This window comes from Ricinus communis, chromosome 3 (genome assembly GCF_019578655.1).
Source record: "Ricinus communis isolate WT05 ecotype wild-type chromosome 3, ASM1957865v1, whole genome shotgun sequence".
NCBI classification, from domain to species: Eukaryota; Viridiplantae; Streptophyta; class Magnoliopsida; order Malpighiales; family Euphorbiaceae; genus Ricinus; species Ricinus communis.
The window spans coordinates 6,400,840-6,427,480 of record NC_063258.1 but is presented as its reverse complement, the minus strand read 5'-3'; the positions used below and the strand labels follow the sequence as shown (position 1 = coordinate 6,427,480).

Here is a 26,641-nt window from a genome sequence, read left to right as displayed (position 1 = left end):
AAATATAACTACCTATAAAATACTAAGAAAATAAAATATATGGTAATCCTTTGATACAAAAAATATTTTCATCTCTTAAATGGAAAAAATACCAAACCATAAAGTAATTTTTTTAAACTATACCTTTTAAATTATTTTTTTATGTTTCAACTTTTAATAGTCACTCATATATAAATAAAATTGAGATAATAAAATAGTAATTATGTGTGGTGGTAATACTGATGTATATTACTATTTAAATGATATTATAATCCACCTAAATTATTGCATCAGTATTATATAATTTTGATCAATTTGATATATCAACTACAATTGTAAGTAATTTTAATAACCGAAAAGAATTTGTAAGTAATTTTGATAAATAAATTAACATTGTTAAAATTAAAAAGTTTTGCCAATACTTTTCAAAACTCAACTAATTTGATTTTTCTTTTACTGATTGGCCATAAAATAACAATAAATTAAAAATAAATAAAATGGTCGGTTTAATTTAAAAACTGATTTGGAAAATAAAAAAATAAAAATCTCTTTAGATCTCACATCAAACCAAAATAGAAACGAATTTAAAGGACAGAGAAAACATAATTATATATTTTTATTTCTGATTATTTTTCTAAATATCATAACTATTTATATATTTTTAATATATTTATTTTTAGAAGATACTTATATTTTATTCAAATTTCAAAAAAGATAATCTATTTTTATTATAAATTTAAGTTATTTAATTATATAAAATACATTTTTCATTAAAAAAATAAGCCAACTAAATATAGATTTACACTATATCATTCTGAAGCTCACATTAACATTCTCCTCTCCCAATATGATTCCCACCTTTCTAATCATTCTTGGTCAGTCAACTTTCTCTTAATAAAATATTTTTTTATAAAGAAATTAAAATAAACTTTAAAATAATTTTATTTAATTTTTGATTTAGAAATTATTTGCTCTCTTTTCTTTAATATAAAAATAAAAATACTAATTACTATGTTAATTTGATTTGAGGAGAATTTTTAATCAGTGTTGTTAGACAACATTTATAGTATTAGAGTTTGACTAATTTATAAATGAAAAAGTTAAATTAATGAGTGCAGAGTAAAGTATATTAATAGAATTCAATTTCAATCCAATTAATACCAAAATAACTAAAATTAGATATTTAATAGATTGAAACTTAATATTTATAAATTAATTTTATTTTTATTCTTTAGTAATATAGAAGTTTCATACTGCGCATCAAGGATAGATATGATTCGTTTGCCACTTAAATTGTCCTCCTTTCTCTAAAATATAAAATTAATTTGATGTAAATATACCAAGCTACCGAGACTAAATAGCCACTCAAAAAGAAAGTTAAGAAATTAAGGAACTAAAACATCCATCCTCATAAAAAGCTAAAAGATTAATAAATTGGGTCAATACAGAGTTTACTAACGGAATTGAACTTAATTCCAATTGATATCAAAATAACTAAAACTAATCACTTAATTAATTAAACATTTAATGTTGACAAATTATTTGAATTTCTTTACTCAATGACATGAAATCTCTAACATATAGTGATTTAAAGAATCATATCAACTAATTAATTTGATCTACAATTATGATAACACTAAGCTTATAAACAAAGAATTAAGTTTATACCACTATTATTTATTTATATTTTAAATATTAATTTAATGTAGTTACTCACTTAGTTTGATCAAATAAATTCAAATAAATTGATTATACAAATTAATATCATAATCTAATACTATATGTAAAATAATTTTTTAATAATACAAGATTATATATTCTATTTTTATTAATGTTGCTAAATTTTATATTATTTTTTTATTTAGTTATATATAGAAATATATGTAATTCTTTTTGAAATAAAATGAGTCTTTCATTAAAAATAATTAATAAGTACAACTTGTAATAGACAAGTAAACATGACTACATTCAAGAAATACATACTAATCTTATTATAATGATAATCTTTTCCTTTAAACTTCATTAATCGTATTGATGGAACAATTGTATACAGCACATTAGCTGCATTTAGTTCATTGACAAGAAACACATTCCACTCGGTGGCTATAGTGAGTCACAAATCAACTTCATCATCATTTGACGAGTCTTTAAAAGATTCCGATATTTTGAATACTAGAATCAAACTCATCATAACTCTTGTGACAAAAGATAAACAAACTCTCATAAAGGAAGATACAAAAAAATACTCATAATATTTAATCAACAAAATTAACAAACAACTAAAAAAAATATAAAATAAAATACTAAACAAACTTTTAACTAAATAAATTTATTTTCATTGTTGAAAGGTCTTGATTTATCTCTAAATGTTGAAAATTTAGTAGTCATAAGATCTTCTTCTATACATCTTCGATTTGTCATCTGTTTACTCAAATTCACTACTAAAGAAATATAAAAGGTTTTGCAATCAAAATTTATAGACTCTCACCAATTCATACAATAAGATAAAAATATGATTTGATTATTTTATTGTGATTGAAAAAATTACTAGAAGAAAAAATAGGAATTAAAAAATTAAAGTTAGCTACGAGACAATAAAAAAATAGAAAAAAGAACTCTTAAAAAGTTATATAATTAAAAGTAATGTTATTGATAAATTAGTCTATTTCGAATTTATTATTTATTCATTTAAAAAATAAAGTCTTATAAATATAATAAGTTGAAAGAATTCAGGATATTATATAATTACTTTAATTATTAAAGAAATTACATAGTTACTTTGTATATAATTTTTTTGTTAACATTTGGTTGATGTTAAGATGGTATAATATATTAGGTTGATTTTTGAATGATTTTTCGATCTATAAAAAATTAGTTTTTAATCTTTTTCCTTAAACTGATTTTTTTTTTTTGGTCTCTACTTCAATTTCTTTTCTTCACTAAAATTAATTTTTTTGAAGTGAACCTATAACATAAATAAGAAAGAATTATTATCTAATCCATATTTATTTAGATTTTAATTACGTTCATTGATTTTATTTTATTTGTATTTATTTAATATTTTTTATAATCGAATGATTTTGTTGATTTTGATTGATGGTTAATTGATATGTGATTGATTTATTTGTATTCTTGAATTGTTATTTTTCTTTTGGGTTTCAACTTTTTTTTTATCTTTATCATTTTAGTTCTCTTTTTTATGTAAAAAAAGAAAAGATTGTCATTTTGAATTTTTCTTAAATTTTATTGAATTTTGTATTTTGTAAAAAGTTTAGCTTTATTTAAATTTTCTTTATAATAAATTATTTTAGTTTGAAGTCTTTTAGTTTTTGTTTTAAATTATTTTGGTTGATGTTTTGTTAATTTTCATATCTATAAAAATTTATGTTCAATTTCTTTTACTTTAATTATTATTTACTTGTTAAATAGTTCTAAAATAATAGTAATTTTTTGTTGGAAAATTATGTAATGGCTTTGAAAAATATTAGAAATTAAGTTTCAATTTCACATTAATAATTTTCTTCCTCTTTAAAAAATAGTAATAATTTCCATCTTAAAGTTGGAAGAAAAGAGTAGAAAATTCTATTAACATAAATGGAGTGAAAGTACTTGCACATGATGAAAAATTTTACTCGCTTTTAATAAAAAAATAAATTTTTATTTATATATGAATAATCAAAAAAAATATCTTTCCTTATAAAAAACTAAAAATCTCTAAAACAAAAGAAATATATATATATATATAGTATAAAAAGACAAAAGTAAAATATGAATAAATAACTAAATATATTTTATAAAAATATCTCCAAAATAAATAAATATATATATATATATATATATATATATGTGTGTGTGTGTGTGTATAATATTAAAAAAGAAACTCACACCTTACAATCATATTAATTGCTTTCTTTTTCAAATTCCTTCATAAATTGAATAATCTATAGTAATATTATATTTTTGCAACAAAAAAAATAATTTGATAGAATATTTTTGTCAACTTGCGTTCTTGGGGGTATAAATGTTATTGATTTTGCAAAATTTTTAAATTTATAATCTTATAAATTTCTTAAATTAAGCTACACTCAAAAAATCCAGCAAAGTGAGATATTTAGATAGATCTAAAGAATGAAAAAATTATAAATAAATTGATATTTATCATCATATTAGCTTGAGAAATATCCAATATAAACTACAATTAATTCAACTATATTGTATAAAATGAATGGAACATATTTCAAATCTTAATTTGGAGAGAATAAAATTTTCAAAACTATTATATTTTTGAAAAAGTCATCCATATTAATTAATTAGTATATGTAAAATTTAAATTTAAAAAAAAAATAAAAAAAGAAATTAAACTCATATAAGAACACAAATCTTAAAACAAAAAGAAAAGCAATTATTTATAAATTCAAAAAAAAATCATTAATTATGTTCTATTTTTATAATTTTATTTCTATTGGTGCAAGAAACAACTCGCATCACAAATTGATATTGAAAAGAAAAAGCATTTTTTTGCAAAAAGAATTTACATATAATTTTTTTTGTAAGACTTTTTTTTTAAGGTAAGAATAGTATTGTTGTTATAAAAAGAGGTATTTTTATAAAGAATTCAGATAGCAACCTATCACTTAAGAATCCAATTAAATAAATAAAGTAATGTTATACAATTCACCTATTTTTATTCAACTCTTACTCACACTTTTATAAAACTATCTCTTAATCTTAAAAAATAATAAATTTATAAAAATATATATATCACATCAAATAAGTAAAACAATTAGCATTTTTCAAGTAGATAAACTCCAAAGTTTATTTACATTGAACCTTTTAAGAGCCATTATATTAGGATAAAAATAAAATCTTTTAGTTAAACAAATGAAATACAAATAAAGATGCAAGCTGCTAATCCAATGGATGCACAATTTGACATTGAGATTAGGAAAAAATCAGATAATTCCTGGAAAGATAGTTCACTAATAGAGTGATAAGTAATTCGACTCGTTCACATCATTCATATTATAAAAAACGATATTATAAAATCATTTTTTTAAACTTATTTGTTGAGTGCCCGACGATAATTCCGAACACACCCTAAATGTATATGCAAAAGAAAACAGAAAGACTGCCAGTTAAGGAGTTAACACAGATCATAGCTGATGGATGTTTCAGGCACAGTTCCATTTCCACAGAATCACAGCTTTATAATATCCAACACATTACAAACAAAAGCAGATGGTAAATAGAAACCTGAAGGATGACTGAGACCAACCAACTATTATTAAGTAAAATTGAGAATTTTCAATATTATTTTTGTTCCATTTATATAGTTCAAATTTTGGTGAAACCACACCTAATACCATACAAATTCTTTACACTGCTGGCCATGTATGAAAATAAAAATTAAATGACTAAGAAGGCAAAACCCATTGATTCGCATAAAGGGCACTGAAGAAGCCTTCAACTTGTGGTATGCTCCAAATGATTTGGAGAAACCGATTTCGGCTTGGTTCTTCAAGTAATAATGGACCCATTTGTGCAACGCGCGGCACAAGTCTTGCCAGCGGCATCCCAGCCATAAGACTGCCCCCACTGGACTCAGCGCCCATGTCAGCCACAAGTGCATCCACTGATACTTCCAGTGATTTCTCCACAACTCCAAGGAATTCAGCACTGCAAGGGATGAAAATGGCCATTAATATTTTGAAGCGGTGTAAAGTAGAATTTGTTTGAAAGATGTTCATCCAAACAAAACCCCAATGTGCATACAAACGATACAGAAAATCAACAAGCAAAGTAGAAAATGCAACCGTTCATACAATGGAGCCAAATAATTGACTTGGTTTCAGTTCAGCCATTGTCCAGAATGAAATTGTAAGCATACCTTGATATCACTGCTCGAGCCTCTGCCATAAGCTGTTCAAATTTCGTACCGTCAGTCATTATTATGTCATCACTGCTGGAATCTATAGGTCGTTTATCAAATCTAGCATCTGCAGGCATCAGGTATTCTACCCAGTGATGGGGACTTCCCCTGCTCATTAACAAGTCCAGTATCTGCATAATAGTTTCGTGAAGGGTGGCGGTGTTGAAGAAATCCCTCAACTGTTTTCTGCACAGATTAAAGTTGTAAAGAATTTAACCAACCTCCAATAATAGGTACTTGGTTTTTCACCAAGCATACAATTTAGGGTAAATGATCAAACATTGGTCTCATATGTCTACAGCAACAGAAATTCGAGTGCCCAAAGGGTGGGTTCCAGTAGTCCCCATGTGATCAATAAATTTCGCTTCTAAAAAGAGTTGGAACCTTTGCCAGGTAAAAATATGAAATTCTTTTAATCCATCACATATTCCTCCCTGATAATGAAGGGAAAAGTTTTTAGGCAGCATACACCAAATCTTCAAACAAGAAAGCCTTACCCCTTGAGAACCTCTGCTGCTGCTAATTGCACATCAGAACTCAGTGCCAATATGCCAGAATTAGCAAAAAAGTCAGAGCTAGCCAAAAACTTTTGCTGGCCGTCTCTTTCAATTAGATCAATATCCTCCTGTTAAAAGGAATGTAAAGAATTGCTTTAAGAAAATTGAGAAAACACAAACACATATAATAATCATTAACCAGACTCCAGTCATGAATGAACATGGTGAGAGTAGGATTAACATATACTGGTGTAACAAATCACAGAATACTTCCCAGTTATAACTCATCATGCACCTGATTTGGTGACAAGGATAAATGACAAAAAACTTAAAGTATATGGAAATGAGAAAATTTAAAAAAAAAATTGGTTAAGCAAAAATGCTTGCGTAAGTTTTAAAATATAAGAAGTTTAGCTCAAGAAAGCCAGATCAAATCAGTGTTCCATTGACCACAGCATATAAGACATCAGATGCTTAAATGAAGTAACAAAGGAAAAATTAATAGGATAAACTCCACCATATTTTTTCCATGTTGATTTTCAGTGAATAGATGCATAAGCGAGAAGTCAAACCCAGTTGCCAATCCCTACTAAATTTCCACATCTACTATCTGCTGCTGAGGACATGTCATTTAGGAAGTCAAACCCAAGGACCCACATTCCATTAACTTGAAATAACAAACACTTGGCTCTCATTTAGAAGCTTTACAAGTGTCGAATCTGGTTGTAGTCCCAATAATTAGAAGAATAAATATTTTCTTCTTTTAATAACTCAGTGAAGGAGGCAATGGAAATTCATTTTCTGTTACTTTGTCAATCTTTTAATACTTGAATTGGCTATAATGCATTCAAAATGAGATTTTTTTTTGTCCCCTTTTTAATGAAAAAGATCCCTCAATGGTAGTGTGACCAATAACAAGATATAATAGCAGAACTTTCTAAATTAACGTTACAATATAAAATCAATAAAGAGAAGATAAGAAATTTTACCATTTTTAAAACAAAGTCTTACAAGGGGTCGTAAGAAAGCTAAATGATGAAAAGGACTGTAGGACTGCCCAATATTCAAAGTGGAGTGCCAGGTTAATAAACATGCACGCATATGTATATGCATGTATGATTCATATTGCTAGGCAAATGGATCTCAACCATTGATCAAATAGCACAATCAAAGATGGGTCATCCCATCCCACAAGCGTGCTTGCTGCTTTTGGAGCAAGTAACTCCATAGGAGCCATTATTTATGGATAATACAAACATGACCAGGAAAAACCTAAACCATAAAGGGTATGCTGCTAAACAATTGATGAGTCAATGACAAGACCTTGAAATCAGAAAAACCTCATGACAACTTTCTCCAACATCATATACATGTCATAATAGTTCAATTTAGATGCAAAATTAACCAAGCAACTGATATGTGAAAGAAATATATATCTTAAAAGATATAATTAAAGATATCTATAATTATATCATCAAGCCAATAAGATCAATTAACCACCATGCATGAGATTCTAGGTTAAATAATGATTAGTTGAATTTCAAAAAGAAACTGTCACTTGATAAATTTCTAGTAGGCAAACTTATTTCATAAAAACACAGCAGATGCAGAGAAAAATGCATGGATGAATGCATATGTATATGAACACACAAATATAACAGATATTATATTCTAATTGTTCTGTTCCAGCAGCAAATTTTCAAGATCAGTCCAAACACATAAAGTATAGGATGATAGAGAAATTTAGCCCCTGGAGTTAAATCATTAACCAAAGCTCAGATGTTTGAAGTTTTACTGTAAATATTTCCAGATTCATGTAGACAAGGAATGTGTTACTTTAAATTTATGTTTTCAGGCTTGGCACGGTGTTTGACCTCGTCAAGTCAGAAGATCAATAAAAGAACATAATAGTTTTGGCTAAAGAAGAATGAAATAAAAAATCACAATAAGCTTCACAGAGTAGAACCAAATCTTCAGAGATGTCCGTAAGCTAGCAATTCCTTTGATGGGCACTTCATTCAGCACACTAGCTACTGATACACAATTCCATGTCCTTTACTTAATGTAAGCCCTTAGGTTCCAGCTCTTTGCATTATTTTCAACAAATTCCCTTTCTCACCAGTATCCATTATTCAGATTCTTCCATCATATATTCACTCATTGTATGATAATATCAAACTGCTCTCCTTAAGTTAACTGAATGATAAGTATGAATCTATCAGGTAAAACTTCATATTTGCTGGACAATTCAGCCACTGGAAGCAGCTTATATTTCTAAAGAAATGGCCTAGAAACTGGACCCAAAAGTTACAGACTAGAGACACAATCCTTACTACATTAAAGAAGACCAGAACAGGCAACTAATTTGCACTTCTAACAACCCAAGAACATTATGTTACCTCTTAATAATAAACTAATAGTATTCTGTAACTGAATCACAAATCCCTTGAGATCTCAGTCCTAAGAACATTATTTAATTATTTTAAACTGGATATACAGAAGATAGCTATTTGAAATTATTGATAACATGACAAGTAAGGGAAAGGAAAAATCCGAAAAAAATTTAAGCACCGTCAATCAGAGCAAAAACTTGATAGGCATGATCATATATTTTGGACATGGACACAGAAAATGAATGATTCTTACAATTAAGTCTGAGCTTCCAAGAACGCGTGCAGTAGCAAGATACAAATGTCTTCCAAGAATATTTACTTGAGTTCTGATATACAAGCTCAACATTGTCATTGCCCATAAGGAGACCACCAGTCTTGTGAAACCTGCAGAAGCCACCACAATAAGATTCTACATAACCCAACAATATAACTTGTAAAAAATTGTAGTTAAAACTCAAAAAATATACATACATACAAAATAAAAATTAAAAATATTATAATTAGAAAACACATAAACTAAGATGTCAGACATCAGAGGGAAAAAGTGCAACTGTATACTTAGGATTTTGAGTCTGTCCCATAGCTCAAGTTTTTCTGAAGGTGTCAAAGCATTGGGCTGACCCTTGCCTTTCATTAGCCTCTCAGTAAGCTGAGAAAGGTCCAACTCTTCTGCTATCCGGCTACTTAAATAGTGCATTGCATGAGGCAATGTTGTTGTATCAGCTATTCTTTGAATGTTCTCAAAATGGGCTAGCACTCTATCATTCCAACAAAAACCCAATTAGAAATCCAGTCAAAGAAAAATACAATCCCCATAAACACTAGCACCACCAAAAAGGAAAAAAGAAAAATCGAAAAGATTAGGATTCTCTTTACTGGGCATTAATGAGCTCATCATGTTCACGATTACTGGCAAGTTCTCTCTCCAGTTCAGCAAGCCTGCACTTGTGTGCATTATATAGTTTATACAGAAAATACCCACTTCCTAAAACACCTGACGCGATAATAATTTTCCTCCTATGCCTTCTCCAAAAATCCCTATGATGCCAAACGGGAACCAAATCAACAAACAGCAATTTAAAGAACTAAAAAAAGCAATATTACAAAAATCCCTATATCGAAGAACACAAATTGAAGCTAACCATATATGGATACTTGCAAGGAAAAGCTTAACAAAGTGGTGCAAGTAATTGGAGAGCAAAATACTGTAGGTCTATCATAGAATTAAACATAAAACAAATAAATGTAATAAACCCATATAACAAAACATGAAATTGAAGCATAAGAACATTAACCTCAAGCTAATACCGCACATAAAACTGCCAAATTATGATAACCCAAATGAAGAAACATAAAAATTAAGGCAGAACAGATGAAGTAAAAAGATACCCAATAGAGAAATTAACAGAATAAATCAAAATTGTAACCTTAGAGAAAGCATTTTCCTTTTTCTCCTTCTCCTTTTTCCTGGTGTTAAGGGAATCCCCGAAAGTCCATCTTCTTATGCCTTTGTAGCATATAAGTCCATTGCCACCATATAAAAAAGTAAAGATTGAAAATATGATAAACACCCCAAAGAAAATGATTATAAGTAAGGAACAAAAGGGTACTACTTGCTTGAATTATTATGAAGAACAGACAGAGAGACCTAGGAAAACTAGCCCGTAAGCAATGAAATAGTGAAGCTAACTATCTAGAGATTAGAGAGAGAGAGAGAGACGGGCATTGGAGTTTGTACTGAATTTTTGAGGGTTTAGGGAAAAAGAGATCGATGAGAGGGTTTATTAGATAAAAATTAAAAAAACTCTGCTACTTCTACTTACTGCTGCTGCTTCCGTTACTGTTTACAGTGACTCAAGGTATGTATGACCCACAGGCATAGCTTCAATCTTTCCCCTATTTCCACTCCAAGGTTGCTGTATTTACTGTTATTAGAGCACAAATTAAACATTTAATTTTTATACAGTAGTTTGTTTCTACATTTTTTAAAATTTTCTTTATGAAGTTTATAGTCTGGAGAGAGCAACCGTGTTTGAGTCCGGTTTTGATTGAAAACCAAATAACTAAATTTTCTGGGTTTATTCTGTTCGATAAATTGGTTTGAAATTTTTACTTTTTATTTTTTTTTTTAATTTAGACTATTAAGATTTACATTTAAATAAATAAATAAATAGAGATATGAAATTTTTATTCAACATCAACAATAATACAAAATATACTTTTATATAAATAAATACATTTTTATAGTTAAATATATTTTTTATTTAAATAATTAAATTAATATAATATCTTAAATATTTATATAAATTTCGGTCAATTTAATTATAGTTAAAATACTTTAAATAAAATTTGAACCGAACTGAATTAGTCAATTCGATTTAATATTTTATTTTCAATTCGATTTTACTCACCCCAATTTATAGTTTCTCAATAGGAAAAAAAAAATCTCTAGTTAATGAATATAGATTATATTTTAAATTATATTTACTGATTTTAACACTTAATGATGTTTATTTTTTAAAATTATATTTTAAAGTGTTTAGTTTTGTTTACTTCTCTTTAAATTATACTTTTAGTATTTAAACTATTTTAAATATATTAGTTAATGTTGAGTGTTAAAATCAATTTACAATTTATTAATTTGACTAATTAACTTTTATAATTTAATAAACTTATTTTAGAAAAGATATAAATTTACCTACTTTTAATTTAAAAGCAGATTTTGCCACTACAATCTCTATTGAATATTTGAATCATTTCATGCTTAAAAATAAATCATTAAACTAATTTTTAATTTTTCTATACTGTTTATTATGGCAATCTAGCTTTGGAAAATAATATCTTATTAAAAAAATTATTTTATTTTCAACTTTTATTGAAAAGCATTATTGAGAGATTATGAAAAAATAATTAGTATTGCTTTTACTCACTAATGTCGCATATAATGTTTTTATAAAGTTATCTCTTAATTTTAAAATATTAAAAGGCAACTTAATGAAAGTATTATATACCACATCAAGTGGAATAAATTAGAATAAAAATAGATAAAATGTTTAGCATTTTCTAAATAATATAGTTTTATATTACTTTATATATCTTTAATAATAATATATATGGTAAGTTTTAATTATTTTCTAAAAATATTTATGTTAACTATTATTAAATTATGTCAATGTAAACTCCTAAATTTTGATTATTTAGCTACTTTAACACTTTAACTTTTAATTTAACTAATAAACATCTAAATTTTTTTTTATAATCAATTAAACACTTTTAATTTTCACTTTAATCTAACAGACATCCAAACTTTATTTAATGATAACATTAAAAGAAATATACATAATACACATAAACATGTTGAATGAAGCCACATATGAGAAAGTGTTTAAATATTATAAAAAAATTACAAGTTGAGATGTTTATTAGATTAACTTGAAAGTTAAAATGTTAAAGTTACTAAATTATCCAAATTCAAGCATAAAATCATCCATTAAAAAGGATAATTTAAATTACTATACATAGAAAGCAATTAAAATACATTTAATGGCTATTCAATTTGCTTTAATGCTAATTAACCAGGATAAACGCATGTTTGGCCTTTGCACTTTTATTGTTTTTTACAATTCCTTTTACACTTTTATTTATTTACACTGAGTCTTTATACTTCTAATTTTCTTGATATTAGGTCTTTTTTTAATGGTAAGTTTTCGGCTCTGTTAGTGAGAGTAGAAACGACTTTTTAAGTTTTTTTTATTAAACTTTTTATAAACATTTGCCATATATTTTTTTTTTTGACAATGAATCCTTATATTTTTATATTTCGCAATAATAGTTCTTTGAGATTTATTATTTAGACCTTGATTAATAATAAATAGTAATAATATTGTAATATAATTAACTTATTATTTTAATTAATAATATTTATCGAATTAGTCAAATGACTAATTTATTAATAAAATACATAAATGCTAATGACCAACTAAAATGCATCATTTGTATTACTGTAGTTACTGGCACGAAGTTAGCCGATACTTATTTCTGTGATACTGTCATTACTTCTTTTCTAGGAAAAAAAGTTCATGACTCGTAGGCCTTCTATCTCCATGCAGACTGCTTTGTCAGGCTTACACCCATTACAGAAAATTCTCCACTACTGTCCCTCGTAGCAGTCTAGGCCGTTTCTCAATCTTATTATAGCTAATCATCCTCTCATATCGGCTACTAATTATTGTCTTGGTAAGCTATTGCCTCACTAACTAATTAATTATATGCGAGTCCCTCGGGCGGATTCCTCCTTTTGCTTCTCAGCCTACGGGGTATTAGTAAATGTTTCTAGTTGTTGTTTCTCTTCCTGCATATTAGTTGGTCATTAGCATTTCTATATTTTATTAATAGATTTATGGTTTGACAAATCTTTTAGATATTATTAATTAAAATAATAAATTAAATTAGATTATATTTTTATAATTTATTGTTAATTAAATTTTAAATTATAAATCTTAAAGGGTTATTGTTGCTAAAAATAAGGTTTAGTGACACTAAAATTCAAATCTTTACGTCCAATTGTAAATTTGGTCCATCTTTTTAATTTTTACTTAAATGACCCTATTTGACTAATTGATTACAATTATAGTCAAATTAAAATCTCAGTCAAAATAGGGTGACGTGTGTTATGCGTAATTTTACATGTCTTTGAATTGAATTGAATTTTAGTAATTTTTGAATAAATAAGTTATATTAATTGGGAAGAATTTTAACTTAATTAGGAGTTTATTTAAGTATACCTTTATTTTAGTATTTTTGTTTACCTTTAGTTTGTTTAGGAATTTGTATTTAATATTTAATAAGTTTTTTCCTTTTTATAGAAAGTCTAAAAGGAATACTAGTGATCAAGAAAAATATGTCATGTCCACGTACGGGCGTGCTTGTGCCCGTGTCATACGGTGGGTAAAGGATCAAGAACCACAGTTTGACACATGGCCATGTACAAAGCTCGTGTCTACCACTGGACTCTGAAGAAAATAGCATATAGGGAGCACACAGGCGTGATCCAAGCCATGCTTGCTTCTGCTTATTTTGAAGAAATTGTGAAAGTTCAAAACAACATGGCACACGGGCGTGCTCCAAATCGTGCCTGCTTTTGCCTAAGTTGAAGATATAATAATAATACAATATAGGATCACATATGGGTATGTGCCAAGTCGTGCCGAAATCAAGAGACCGTCATACGGCCGTGCTTGAAGCCGTGTCGAAATAAAAGATAGTTTCTTTTATTAGAAACTCGAAAACTAAGGACAAATTAGGGCTTCTTTAAGCCTTGGCTATAAAAAGGGAAAGAGAATAGTTATTATAATATCGGGAATCATCAAAGAAATAACTTTTGAAGACATACTCAAGGAGATCAAGAAGATTTGCATGAAGATTCAAGAGTTTGAATCAATTATTTCTTTTCCTTCTTTGATTTCTTTAATTATATTTTTGTGTGTTGCTATAATCATGTGTGGCTAGACTCCTTTTAGGGTTTGGATTTTTGTAGTTATTCTATTACTTGTTTGGATATTAATTTCCTTTTAATGAACTAATTTTTAGTCAATTTTTATTCTTACTTGTTTTTGTATTTAATTTTAGGCTTGATTAAATACATGTTTTTAGGTAAATTAGAAACAACGAAAGTTGCATAATTTATCAGCTCATAAACTTGTAAAACTTATGAACTTCGATCACGAAAGTAGACAAATCATTTGAGAAATAATAAATTACTAAGGAACTTAATGAACCCTAGTTAATTGATGTGACCATAAAAATAGGTTGTAATTGATTTGATATTTTTAGATGAGCTCAAAAAGGACTCTAAGTAATTTGAGTAATTTACCTTTGACTAAAGTTAATGATTTGAATTGTGAAAGATCTTGTAATCCAAGTAACAGTTAGTGAAATGAATCCAGGCTCTAGTTTTACTTATTATATTTTCAAAAGAAATTATTAATAGCTTTAAGTTCTCTTGTCTTGTTAGTTTTTATTCAATTACAATTATTCGATTTTGTTAGATTTGAAAATACAATTAGGGCTGGTACTTGGTATCAATCTCCTCGTGAGAATGATACTCATACTCATGTTATATTACTTATTGCAATTCGTACACTTGCAGAATTTGCCTAACAAGTTCTTGGAAACCTCGTGGAGGTGGTGCTTTATACCCTTGATTAAGAGATGTCTCTCTAAAGATGAGGTTCAAGATGTACTCTCTCATTGACATTCCCTAGAATGTGGTGGGCATTTCAGTTCCACTAAGACCATGACTAAGGTGCTCCAATGTGGGTTTTATTGGCCAACTCTCTTTCAAGATGCTAGAGACTATGTATTGAAATGTGATAGATGTCAGCGGACGGGTAACATAGGGAGACATAATGAGATGCCTTTGAACAGTATTTTAGAAGTATAGATCTTTGATGTATGGGAACTTGTATTCATGGGTCCATTCCCAAGTTCTTATGAAAATAAATACATTTTAGTGGGAGTAGACTATGTATCTAAATAAGTGGAAGCAATAACATTTTCCACTAGTGATGCTAAAGTTGTGACCAAATTCCTACATAAGCACATATTCTCAAGGTTTGGAACTCCTCGAGCAACTATTAGTGACGGTCTTTGCACTTTTGCAATTGCCAATTTGAGAATTTGTTAAAGAAGTACGAAGTTACTCGAAAGGTTGCTACATCTTATCACCCCAAACTAGTGGGCAAGTAGAGATCTTTAATCGAGCAATTAAGACCATGCTTGAGAAAACTGTGAATCCATCAAGGACTGGTCATCCAAATTCGATGATGCCCTATGGGCATACAGAACAACATTCATGACCCCTATTCGTGCCTCTCCTTACAGGTTTTTATATGGAAAATCTTGCCATTTGCCCGGGAACTTGAACATAAAGCATTATGGGCTACGAAGTTCCTAAATTTCAATGAGTTTAATGAGTTTCGGCTGGTGAGGAGAGAATTCTTCGGTTAAATGAGCTTAATGAGTTTCGGCTGAACTCCTATAAGAATGCTAAGATTTATAAGGAAAGAACTAAGAGATGGCATGACAAGCACATTATGAAGAAAGATTTCAAGGAGGGGGACCATGTCTTACTATTCAACTCTAGACTAAAGCTTTTGCCAGAAAAACTAAAATCGAGATGGTCCGGCCTCTTTCTAGTCAAGCAAGTATTTCCTCATGGAGCTGCTGAAGTATGGAGCAAGAAGAACGGAGCATTTAAAGTCAATGGGCAGAGACTTAAGATATACCTCGATAATGAAAGCGTGCCAGCTAGTGCCTCTTGTGCACTAATAAGCCCCGTTTGATCTTATGAGGATGGAAGTCAAGCTAATAACTCTAAATAAGTGCTCATTTGGAGGCAACCCAACATTTTCTTTTCCTAAGTCTTATTCTTCTTTTACTTTAGTTTTATTCTTTCTCTTTTATTTACTTAGCTTGATTTTATTTTGTATCTTTACATGTCAACATGAATGAAAAAAGGGAAGAAAAGGAGAGAAATTAGGAATGATTGTGAGAACACGACTTGCAACACGATCATGCTTAAGGCCGTGCTCAGGTTTGCTTTACTATTTCAAATGTATTTGTTTTAAACACGCATGTGCCAAACCCTATGCCATTAGATTTTATACTCAGTAGCACACACGGTTTAGCACACGGTATGGCACACGGCTGTGCTGTTTTGACATATATTAACATTTTTATCTAGTACTTGACACAGCCTAACTCACGACTTCGCAAACGACCATGTCCCATTAAGCTGATTTAATTCAAACGAATAGTATTGGATACAACTTGAACATGACTTCACACATGGTCGTGTCCACCTGAGTGGTTTTTCGAGATTAAAAGGCAATACTAGACACGACTTGAAACATGACTTCACACATGGCTGTGTCCATATGAGTGGGTTTTGAGAATTAAAATGCAGTACTAAGCATGGCATGCAACATAATTCATAATGCGGCCGTGCAAAATTGAACGTTGACAGACAAAAGAGCAGACGATTTCGAACATGGGCACAAACACGGCTATGTTTAACAACGTTATAAAAATCTGTCATTATAACTTTAGCCGCCACACGCTATACTATTCTAAGTTTTTATCCTTTTCTCTCATTTTCTCTATCTTTCTCCTCTCTTTCTCCTAAAAACATATATATCCCATACTCAACCTTGTCATTTTCTTCAATATAAGAATAAAAAAAGTTGCACACAAGAAGCAATCAATAAAATGACATTATTCACCATAAGATGAAGACACGACCGTGCCTCCTCCGTCAGCTAGACCTTTATCTTCACGCCAACGTTCCTCCTCACAACAACTTCACCCTCTCTTACCTTTTTCCGAAAACCAACACAAGGAAAGGTGTGCAATCCTAAGCTCTTTACCTATTCACTCATCTTATAAGATAGATTTTCATGATTTAGGATTAATTGGGCTAGAGAACAACATTAGAACTATGATTGACGTGTCCAAATTGGGTGGGTTTGTGAGTACAGACAGACCCACGTTCTTAGAATTATTTATGGAGTTTTTAAATACCTTCTTACTTGCTAAGGGATTAGTTAACTATGATAAACCAAGGTTTGTAAAATTCCACCTAGGGGGTAAGCAATTTTCAATCTCTTTGAATGACTTTGTTGTTGCATCTGGGTTTTATGATCACCCATTTGTCATAAGTGATGCATGCTCTAATGCACTTATCGATTTTGAGCATATATGCCCCACTGCATATTGGAGAGAAATCATTCGCCCAAATGCAAATGCAAACTATGACTCTAGAGTTAGCAAAAGTTCTGCTATAGCTAGTCCCTCCCTGCGTTGTATGCATAGACTCATTGCATTTACCATATATGGTTGTAGGGAGAGCATAGGGGTAGTCACTAAACATGGTTTGATCTATTTGCACTATTTTGATAAAGAGCTTGTGCCACATATAGGATATGATTTTGCTCTTCACATGGCTAGCATGGCTAGAAAGTCAAAGGGTGCCATTTGTGGAGGCTCTTACATCACTAACTTAGCATACGACCTAGGAGTTTTTTATACCCTTACCACCTTAACCCAAGTATGTAGCATACCCCCTTTCAATTTGAATATCATGAAGAAGATTCGATTGGTTAATATAAAAGCGGGGCAATATATCCTGGAAGAACCCACCGATGACATTCCTGCTACGGCCACCTAAGAAGGTTCTCACCATAAGGCATCTTCTTCTTCATCATCCGCACCCAGTATCAAGGCCACTCTGCAATACCACTCTTAGCTTCTCCATTGGCTGTGTGATGGTGTCTTTAACATTTGTCATAGTCAGGGTATTACAAAGGCTCATCGGCATGTGTTTCCTTCTACCTCTGTAATTACTGTTACCAGAGAGTTCCATAATGATGATATCAATGACGAAGCTGGGGACGACACAGATGATGCCTATAATGACGATGATGATGCACCTTTTGATGTTTGAGATTGAGATTGTTTTGTTTTCTTTTATTATTATTCATGTCTTTCAAATACTTTGGATGGTTATTTTTATTATATCATTGTCTTATAAAATTCTGTATTTTTTATTTATAATACTTGGAAGGTACTCTGACTTTTGTTCCAATTTCCTGCACAAATAGAGTAGTACTTCCTTTCACTTTTTTTAGTATTATCTCTTTTTATGTTTCTATTTATTTCTATTATATTATAGCCATTGAGGATAATGTCTAGAATAGTATGAGGGAGTATATTATATTTTTACATTTTGATTATTCATTGCATTTAGGGATCTAGTTTAGGGTAGTTGTTCATTATTTTCCATTTACATTGCTTTTCTTCTTTCAAAATTCAGTATTCTTCAACTCAATTTTTTCACATCTATTACAATGCTAGTCCTTAAAACTTATGTTTTACCTTTTTTGTGCAACAATTCGAAGCTTAATTCCGATTAAAGAAAAATGATGTGTGAGTATGTATTTTTCATTTAATCATCAAATTGCTGAATGGTTTATTATTTAAGATAGTTAAACATTACCTTCATCTGTGAATAATTTAAGCTTAACTTGGAGATTAAATTTGAGCTCTATTTTGGATAAGAATGCATCTCGTTTAAATTTTTTTACGGTTCTTATTGAATATATCTCTTTTTCTCTTAATTTGAGCATTATTTAAAATTTAAATTATTATGCTCTAATCTACTCCAATGTTCTAACAAGAATATGAGTATCTAAAGTGAAAAATATTTTGAGAGCTAAAAAGGATGAGATGGAGCGTAAAATGTACTCGTCAAAGCTATTAAAAGAGGGACATTGTGAAATGGAGTGTAAAATGCATTCACAACCAATTTTTGTTTTCTAAAAGAATTATAATCTTTGATGCTCTTCTTCTAAAATTTTGTTCATTGGATTTCAAAGAGTTAAAAGTTTAGGTTGTGATTAGTAAATTGTTCATATATGTTGTACTTTTGTTCAATTATCTTTCTAATAAATGTTTTCGGCCTCGACATTTTCAAATTGCATTACATAAGTATTGTGACTTTTTGGTTGTAGTTGAGCTAATTTTTTTTTAAAAAATATGTTAAACTTGATATTAAATCATTTCATGCTTAAAAATAACTCATTAAGCTAATTTTTAATTCTTCTATACTTTTCATTTATGGCAATCTAGCTTTGGAAAATAATATCTTATCAAAAAATTATCTTATTTTCAATTTTTAATGAAAAGCATTGTTGAGAGATTATAAAAGAATAACGAGTATTGCTTTTACTCACTTAATGTCGTATATAATATTTTTATAAATTCATCTCTTAATTTTAAAATATTAAAACGCAACGTAATGAAAGTATTATGTGCCACATCAAGTGGGATAAATTATAATAAGAATAAATAAAATGTTTAGCATTTTTCAGATACTATAGTTTAGTTATATAGTTTTATATTACTTTATATATTTATATTAATGATATATATGGTAAGTTTTAATTATTTCTTAAAAATATTTGTGTTAACTATTATAAAAATATGCCAACGCATATTTAAACTCCTGAATTTTGATTATTTAGTCACTTTAACACCTTAACTTTCAATTTAACTAATAAACGCTTAAATTTTATTTTTATGATCAATTAAACACTTTTTTAATTTTTACTTTAATCTAACAGACATCTGAACTTTATTTAATGATAACATTAAAAGGCGTATACATAACACACATGAACATATTGAATGAAGCCACATATGAGAAATTGTTTAAATATTATAAAAATGATAAGTTCATGTGTTTATTAGATTAAATTAAAAGTTAAATTATACCTTTATTTTAATATTTTTATTTACCTTTAGTTTATTTAGGAATTTGTAATTAATAAGTTCTTTTTTGTATGAAAGTCTAAAAGGAATCTTGGATAATTGAGGAAAATGTGTCATGTCTATACACGGGTGTGCTTGTGCCCGTGTCACATGCCAAATAAAGAATCAAGAAGCACGGTTTGACATACGACCATGTTCAAAGCTGTGTCTACCACTGGACTCTGAAAAAAATAGCATATAGGGAGCACACGGGCTCCGAGCCATGCTTGCTTCTGCTTATTTCGAAGAAATTGTGAAAGTTTAGCACGACATGACACACGAGCGTGCTCTAAACCGTGCCTACTTCTGCTCAAGTTGAAGATATAATGATAGCACAACATAGGATCATATATGGGTTCTGCCAATTCATGCCGAAAATAAGAGAATGTTGCACGGCCATGCTTGAAGTCGTGTGGAAATAAAAGATTATTTCTTATATTAGAAACTCAAAAATTAAGGGCAAATTAGAGTTTCCTTAAGCCTTATCTATAAAAAAAGGGAAGAGAATAGTTATTATGATATCGAGAATCTTAGAGAAACAACTTTTAAAGACATACTCAAGGAGATCAAGAAGATTTGCACGAATATTCAAAAGTTTGAATCAATTATTTCTTCTCCTTCTTTGATTTTCTTATTTATATTTTTATGTGTTGCCATAATCATGTGTGGATAGACTCTTTTTAGGGTATGGATTTATGTAGCTATTATATTACTTGTTTAGATCTTAATTTCCTTTTAATGAACTAATTTTCAATAATTTTATGAGTTGTTTTCATTTATTGTTATATTTAATTTTAGGCTTGATTAAATACATGTTTTTGGGTAAATTAGAGACAACGAAAGTGTATAATTTATCAGCTCATAGACTTGTAAAATTTAGAAATTTCGATCACGAAAGTAGATGAGTCCTTTGGGGAATAATAAATTACTAAGGAAATTAATGAGCCCTAGTTAATTGACGTGACCATAAAAATAGACTGTAATTGACTTTGGTATTCTTAGACGAGCTCGAAAGATACGCTAAGTAAGTTAAGTGATTTACTCTTGATTAAAGTTAATGATTTGAATTGTAAAAAGATCTTAAAGATATCCCAAAGACAAAATTCTCTTAAACAACCTATTAACCAAGCCCATAAACGGGCCCCATAAAACTCGAGCTATCATTTCTACTCTGACCATCTTGAACCTTGAAAGAACTCAATTATTTCTATTTCTAGTCCAGCTCTCAAGACTCTTATTCGGGAGATTATTCCAAAACATCATGAGAATAAAGAGAATTTTAACCCTAATCCTCTTGACCGAAGCTTAACACCTTTCCCTCATATTAATGGTGCGAATATTATGAATTATGATGATGATAGTGAAGTGAAGAGATACAGGATAATATTGTTCCTACCTCACTAGTCTGACTTGTCTTGGTCCCCTTTCTTTATTTTCTTTTTATGTATTAATGCATTATGGCATGGAACTCCCAAAAGGTAGCAAAATCTTACAGTAATAACATATTCCTAATCTGGTGTTCATGTTTGATCCTTGCATTAGTGGTAAGCATACTAGGTTATTCATTGAGCATAGTGGGTTTGAGTTCCTGCCATATTAAAGGTATCGAGTATTCAAGAGCATATGGACTCTTTAGGGAGATGCACTATCGATTTTACTATTTTGAAAAATAATAAGCAATTCCTTTTTTTTCATGTTATTGATGATGACTACAAGAATTTGGTAGTTTAGCGAAAGATTTATCTATCCCTAAACACAATAAATTCATAGCTAATGAGTATCAAAGACAGAAAAAAAATTACGGTTAAATTGCTAAAAGAAAATGACATACTGTTCTTTCGCTATTTAGCGATAAAATGTACATCGCTTTTCTTTAGGTGTAAGGGAGTTTTGATTGCTACCATTTATGCTAGTCTTGTCCCTAGCATTCTCCGTGACCTTTAGGGTGAGCTTGGTCATCTTATTTCTTCATATGATGGTCCCTTGATGTTTTATGGGGATATCAGTGCTTTGTTAAACTCAAATGAAAAGCATGGTGGTTATCTTATAAGGGTAGGCATTTGTCATTGTTTTTGTCAATAGTTTAATTACTATCGGCTATATGACTTCGAGTTTCAAGGACCTTAATTTACTTGGAAGTGTAGTAATGTGAATGAACAATTGGACTAGGCTATTTGCAATTAAAAATGGTTTGATCTGTTGCCTAATACTTATATCTTTCATATGCCTCTTATTTTTTGGGATTATAGACCCTTTCTAATAAGATCTCTTCCTTTTGATGGTCATCATATTGTGCCTAAGAATTTTTGTTATATACATGCATGGGCCATGAATGATCCTTTTAAAAAGCTTGTGGACTTATTGAGTGTAGGTACTAATTTTCAAGACTCAATTCTTGTATTTAAGGAAAGAATTATGATGTGGAATATTAATACTTTTGGTCATATCCTTGAGCAAAAAAGAACCCTTATGGTACATATCGATGGTAATTGTTAAGACTAGTTGTAGCATAGCTAGCTTTCCTTATTAATTTTGTATTTTTTTTTTGCATGTTAGTAGCTTCATTTTCTTTTGTTAATTACTTAAGTTAAAGCATTGACCAATGCATGCAGTTTTGAACATTGCTTGTGATAGTTTACAAGCTCTTCATCTTCTTGTTTTTTTCTTAGCTTAAGTTGTATATGTACTCCTAGTTTTAGTTAATGAAGTTAACAAGTGTTTCCAGCATTCTTTTCTTATTCTCAACTTCATTTGCTTCTTCTTTTTCTTAAAGAAACTTAACAACTGGTATTAGAGCACTAATTGATCTTTAAGGGATTTGTGAAGCATTTTATTTTTGTTCTTCTTACTCGACAGAAGCTTGCTTATTCTATTTCTTAGAAATCTCCTTTAAACACTTAGCCTAAACACTTAAACACCTTTCCTTTCCTTTTCTCTTTTCAAAACCAAATCATCTCTTCTTCAAATGGCTTTGTCATCGTGCCTCCTCCAATTCTAACAGGTGACAATTATTCAAAATGGGCTGTCAAAATGCAATGCTATTTGCAGGCCTTTGATCTTTGGGACTATATTGAGAGTGACATAAATCCTACACCCTTAAGAAATAATTCAACCTTGAATGAAAACAATATTTACAATGAAGAGAAAGCAAAGAAATTTAGAGCCAAGACCTGCATTCATTTAACAGTCTCCGACTCTATTTTCGATAAGATCATTTGCTTTAGTACACCTAAAAAAATCTAGGATTATTTGAAAAAGGAATACCAAGGTAATGATAGAACCAGAAGGATGCAAGCATTAAATCTGAAAAAGAAGTTTGAAATGGAAAAAATGGTGGATAGTGAAAATGTTAAAGATTTCACAGATAGACTGATTGCCATTGTTAACAAAATTAGACTCATTGGTGAAAAAATGTCTGACAGAAGAGTAGTGGAGAAGATACTGGTCAATTTGCCAGAAAGATTTGAGTCTAAAATCTTTTCTCGGAAAGACTCAAGGGACCTTACAACCATTACCTTGCCAGAACTACTTAATACATTTGAAGCATTAGAGCATAAAAAGGCATTCAGACGGAAGGAGCTAGTTGAAGGGGCTTTTTTTGCTAAGCAAAAAAACACTCAGTTGCAAAATGTGAATGTTAATATGGGAGGAAGTGGAAATAGACAAAAGCAGCATGCTGAGAGTAGTAAAGCAGGAACAAAGAAAGGGAAGTTCCTTTCATATCCTCACTACAACAGGACAACTCATAAGGAAAGAAACTACTAGTACAAGCCTAGTGCTCAATGCAAGTACTGCAATCAAAAGTGTTATATTGCCAGAGTATGTAAGAACAAGCAGAAGGAAGTTCATCAGCCTCAAGGTACTGATGCATAGCCATCACAAGAAGAGGAATCTCTCTTTGTAGCTACATGCTTTGAGGATGTGAGTTCTATCAAAACTTAGATGATTGACAGTGGCTGCACTCATCATATGACAGCTGATCTAAGCCTCTTCAGCAGCTTGGATAGAATATGTGTTACCAAAGTAAAGATTGGTAATAGTGCAAGGATCCTGGCTCAAGGTAAAGGTATTGTTTTAATACACACACCTTCAGGTATAAAGTCAATTACTAAATTTTGTATGTGCCTGAGATAGATTAGAATTTATTGAGTGTTGGTCAGTTGCTTGAGAAAGGTTATGCCTTTTCATTTAAAGGATTAGAGTGCATATTTATAATCCTTTAGGAGTTAAAAATTCTTTTGCCACTATGAGGCATATGAGTTTTCCATTAGATTGGAGTCTTATTGAGTCTAAAACTCAAGCTCTCTCTACTAGTGTTGATGAGTCTGTTGTGTGGCATAAGAGGTTAGGGCACTTCAATTTTACTGCTTTAAAGAAAATGCATGCTGTTGTGAAGAATTTTCCTGTGATTAAGGAAGCTGATGATCTGTGTGAAGTCTGTGAGAAAGGTAAGCAAAAGAGACTGTCATTTCCATCTGGTCAATCCTAGAGGGCAACTCAGAAGCTTCAGTTGGTGCACATTGACTTGTGTGGTCCTATGGACACACCTTCTCTGAATGGCAATGTTTATTTCATTATATTCATTAATGATTTCTCTAGAATGTGCTGGGTTTATTTCCTTAAAAGTAAAGCTGGTGTTGCTTCTGTTTTTTAGAAATTCAAGAACTAGATTGAGAATCAAGCTAGTACTAAGTTGAAGATCTTGAGGACAAATAATGGTGCAAAGTACAAGTCCAGCAAGTTTTAAGAATTCTATGACTCTAGTGGGATTGAGCATCAGTTTACTACCACATATACACCACAACAGAATGGTGTATGTGAGAGAAAGAACAGGTCAAAACTGTTTATGATTTTCTCCAGATAATCGGGGACTGGATCAAAGAATCAGGTGCTAGAATCATCATCTCCGCGTTGTCTCGAGTCTGTAGGCGTGCTCGGATTGTCGATCAGACTCCGGCGGCTGAAGGCGAGTCGGCCAATTTATCAAGCGTCTTGGTAATTCTTTAGCCTATTGATTTTAGAGATTGTTAATTAAAAAATTTATATTGATTAATTATTATGTTGTTTTATGGTGGATGTGATGGAGTTGAATTAGCTTAATACCAGAAAAAAATTATGTGTGGATTTATTATTAAAATAAATATTATGTTGGACCGTCTCACAAAGAAGAAGAGAAGATGAAGTCTAATAGCAGGTCTTGGGGATAACAGTAGATTGATGAGTGATCCCCTCTGAATCAGGGAAGGTAGGACATTCTGAACCTTAACCTCTATTGGATGAAGCAACCATATAACTAGCGCCCTAGACCGTTTTGGGTGACTTTTTCGTGCTTGTTCCTTGGAAATAAGAGACAAATGTTCAGCCCCTTTTTCTAAAGAAGAGTATTCAAATCCGGGTCCCTTATGATACTTTTATTTATAGCCTTCGTATTTTTTTTCCAATCTCCTTTAGGACTCATGGCTTTGTGCCAAGTATCATAGGGGACCCGGATTTGAATACTCTTCTTTAGAAAAAGGGGCTGAACATTTGTCTCTTATTTCCAAGGAACAAGCACGAAAAAGTCACCCTGTTCTTGCTTGATTACCGGAGGACTACCGTTGAAAGGCGTTGTCACTGCGACTTGGTGCCTAGTGTGCTCTTCACGGAAAGGAGTGAAACGAGCAAGGAGAGAGAGAGTCAATCTTAATTTCGGTGATAATAGGAAGGGAAGAGATAGAATCACATATGCTTGGCTAGTCGACATAAGCAGGGTCGCTGGAAAGGATACAGATAGGGTCCATTGAAAGCAAAGTAAAGACGAGAAGAGAAGGGTTGTGCTTTAGTTCGGCTTGGCTGGTCTTCATGGCATGAAGAACTCGGATTCGACAAAAGAATAAAAAGCATAGCTGTGAGGCTTAACGGACAAAGAAAACGGGATCCCACTGATCACCCCGCTTGTTGAAAATGATTCGGTCCACTCCGATTCAGCCGTGGGTCACTGTGTTAAAATTAATTGGATGTTCTTCCCTTCAGGTCTCTTTCGAGGTTTAAAGAGGTCACATACCGGTATTCGTCTTTGGCTAAGGACTCAATATAACTGACACTGGTATAGATACGTTTTAGTGGCCTTCTCACCTGGTGAAATCATACCACTACCGTTTCTTATCTACTTAGGTTTTCCAGATGCGTTAGTAGTTAATTGCTATCACCTTGGTATGGTACGGTTTTTTCTTTTGGCACATAGCTTAGATCCATCGCCTTTAAAAAGAAATATATATATATAAGTTACGACTGTCGCTCTTCAGCAGAAGACCATAGGACCAACGAGAGAACGGATTATTGCAACCCATGTTTCATTGTGATGAGGACGCCGTCTCCCTAGAAGAGTAACGAGTAGCTCCTAGCAAGGGCTTCAAGATCACAGTAATGCCTGCCAAAACTTTCCTTGGGTACGAATGTCATGTTCAAAGCTGGTTTCTATAGACACCATGGAAAAG

The 26,641-nt window shown here is 30.5% G+C and overlaps 1 protein-coding gene across 2 annotated transcripts; it reads right to left on the bottom strand.

Moving 5' to 3' along the window:
- Positions 1 to 5,240: 5,240 nt before the first annotated feature.
- LOC8260096 (peroxisome biogenesis protein 3-2) lies at positions 5,241 to 10,777 on the bottom strand. 2 transcript variants are annotated; one of them, XM_015725615.3, is made up of 7 exons: positions 10,226 to 10,773; positions 9,675 to 9,836; positions 9,357 to 9,556; positions 9,052 to 9,182; positions 6,406 to 6,533; positions 5,867 to 6,094; positions 5,241 to 5,655 (listed from the first exon to the last, which is right to left on the bottom strand). In XM_015725615.3, exons 1-7 carry the CDS (start codon positions 10,237 to 10,239, stop codon positions 5,394 to 5,396), a joined length of 1,125 nt encoding a protein of 374 aa, XP_015581101.2. In that variant the 5' UTR covers positions 10,240 to 10,773; the 3' UTR covers positions 5,241 to 5,393. The 2 variants fall into 2 exon arrangements, with proteins under 2 accessions (XP_015581101.2, XP_048228112.1); XM_048372155.1 differs by lacking the exon at positions 9,675 to 9,836 and having other exon boundaries at positions 10,226 to 10,777.
- Positions 10,778 to 26,641: the final 15,864 nt, after the last annotated feature.

Bases quoted from the DNA above. Each gene is read 5' to 3' on its own strand.
- LOC8260096 (XM_015725615.3), bottom strand. The intron at 9,183-9,356 runs GTATACAGTTGC...TGGCTTCTGCAG, and splicing joins GGACAGACTCAAAATCCTAA to GTTTCACAAGACTGGTGGTC. The intron at 6,534-9,051 runs GTAAGAATCATT...TCCTTTTAACAG, and splicing joins TTGGAAGCTCAGACTTAATT to GAGGATATTGATCTAATTGA.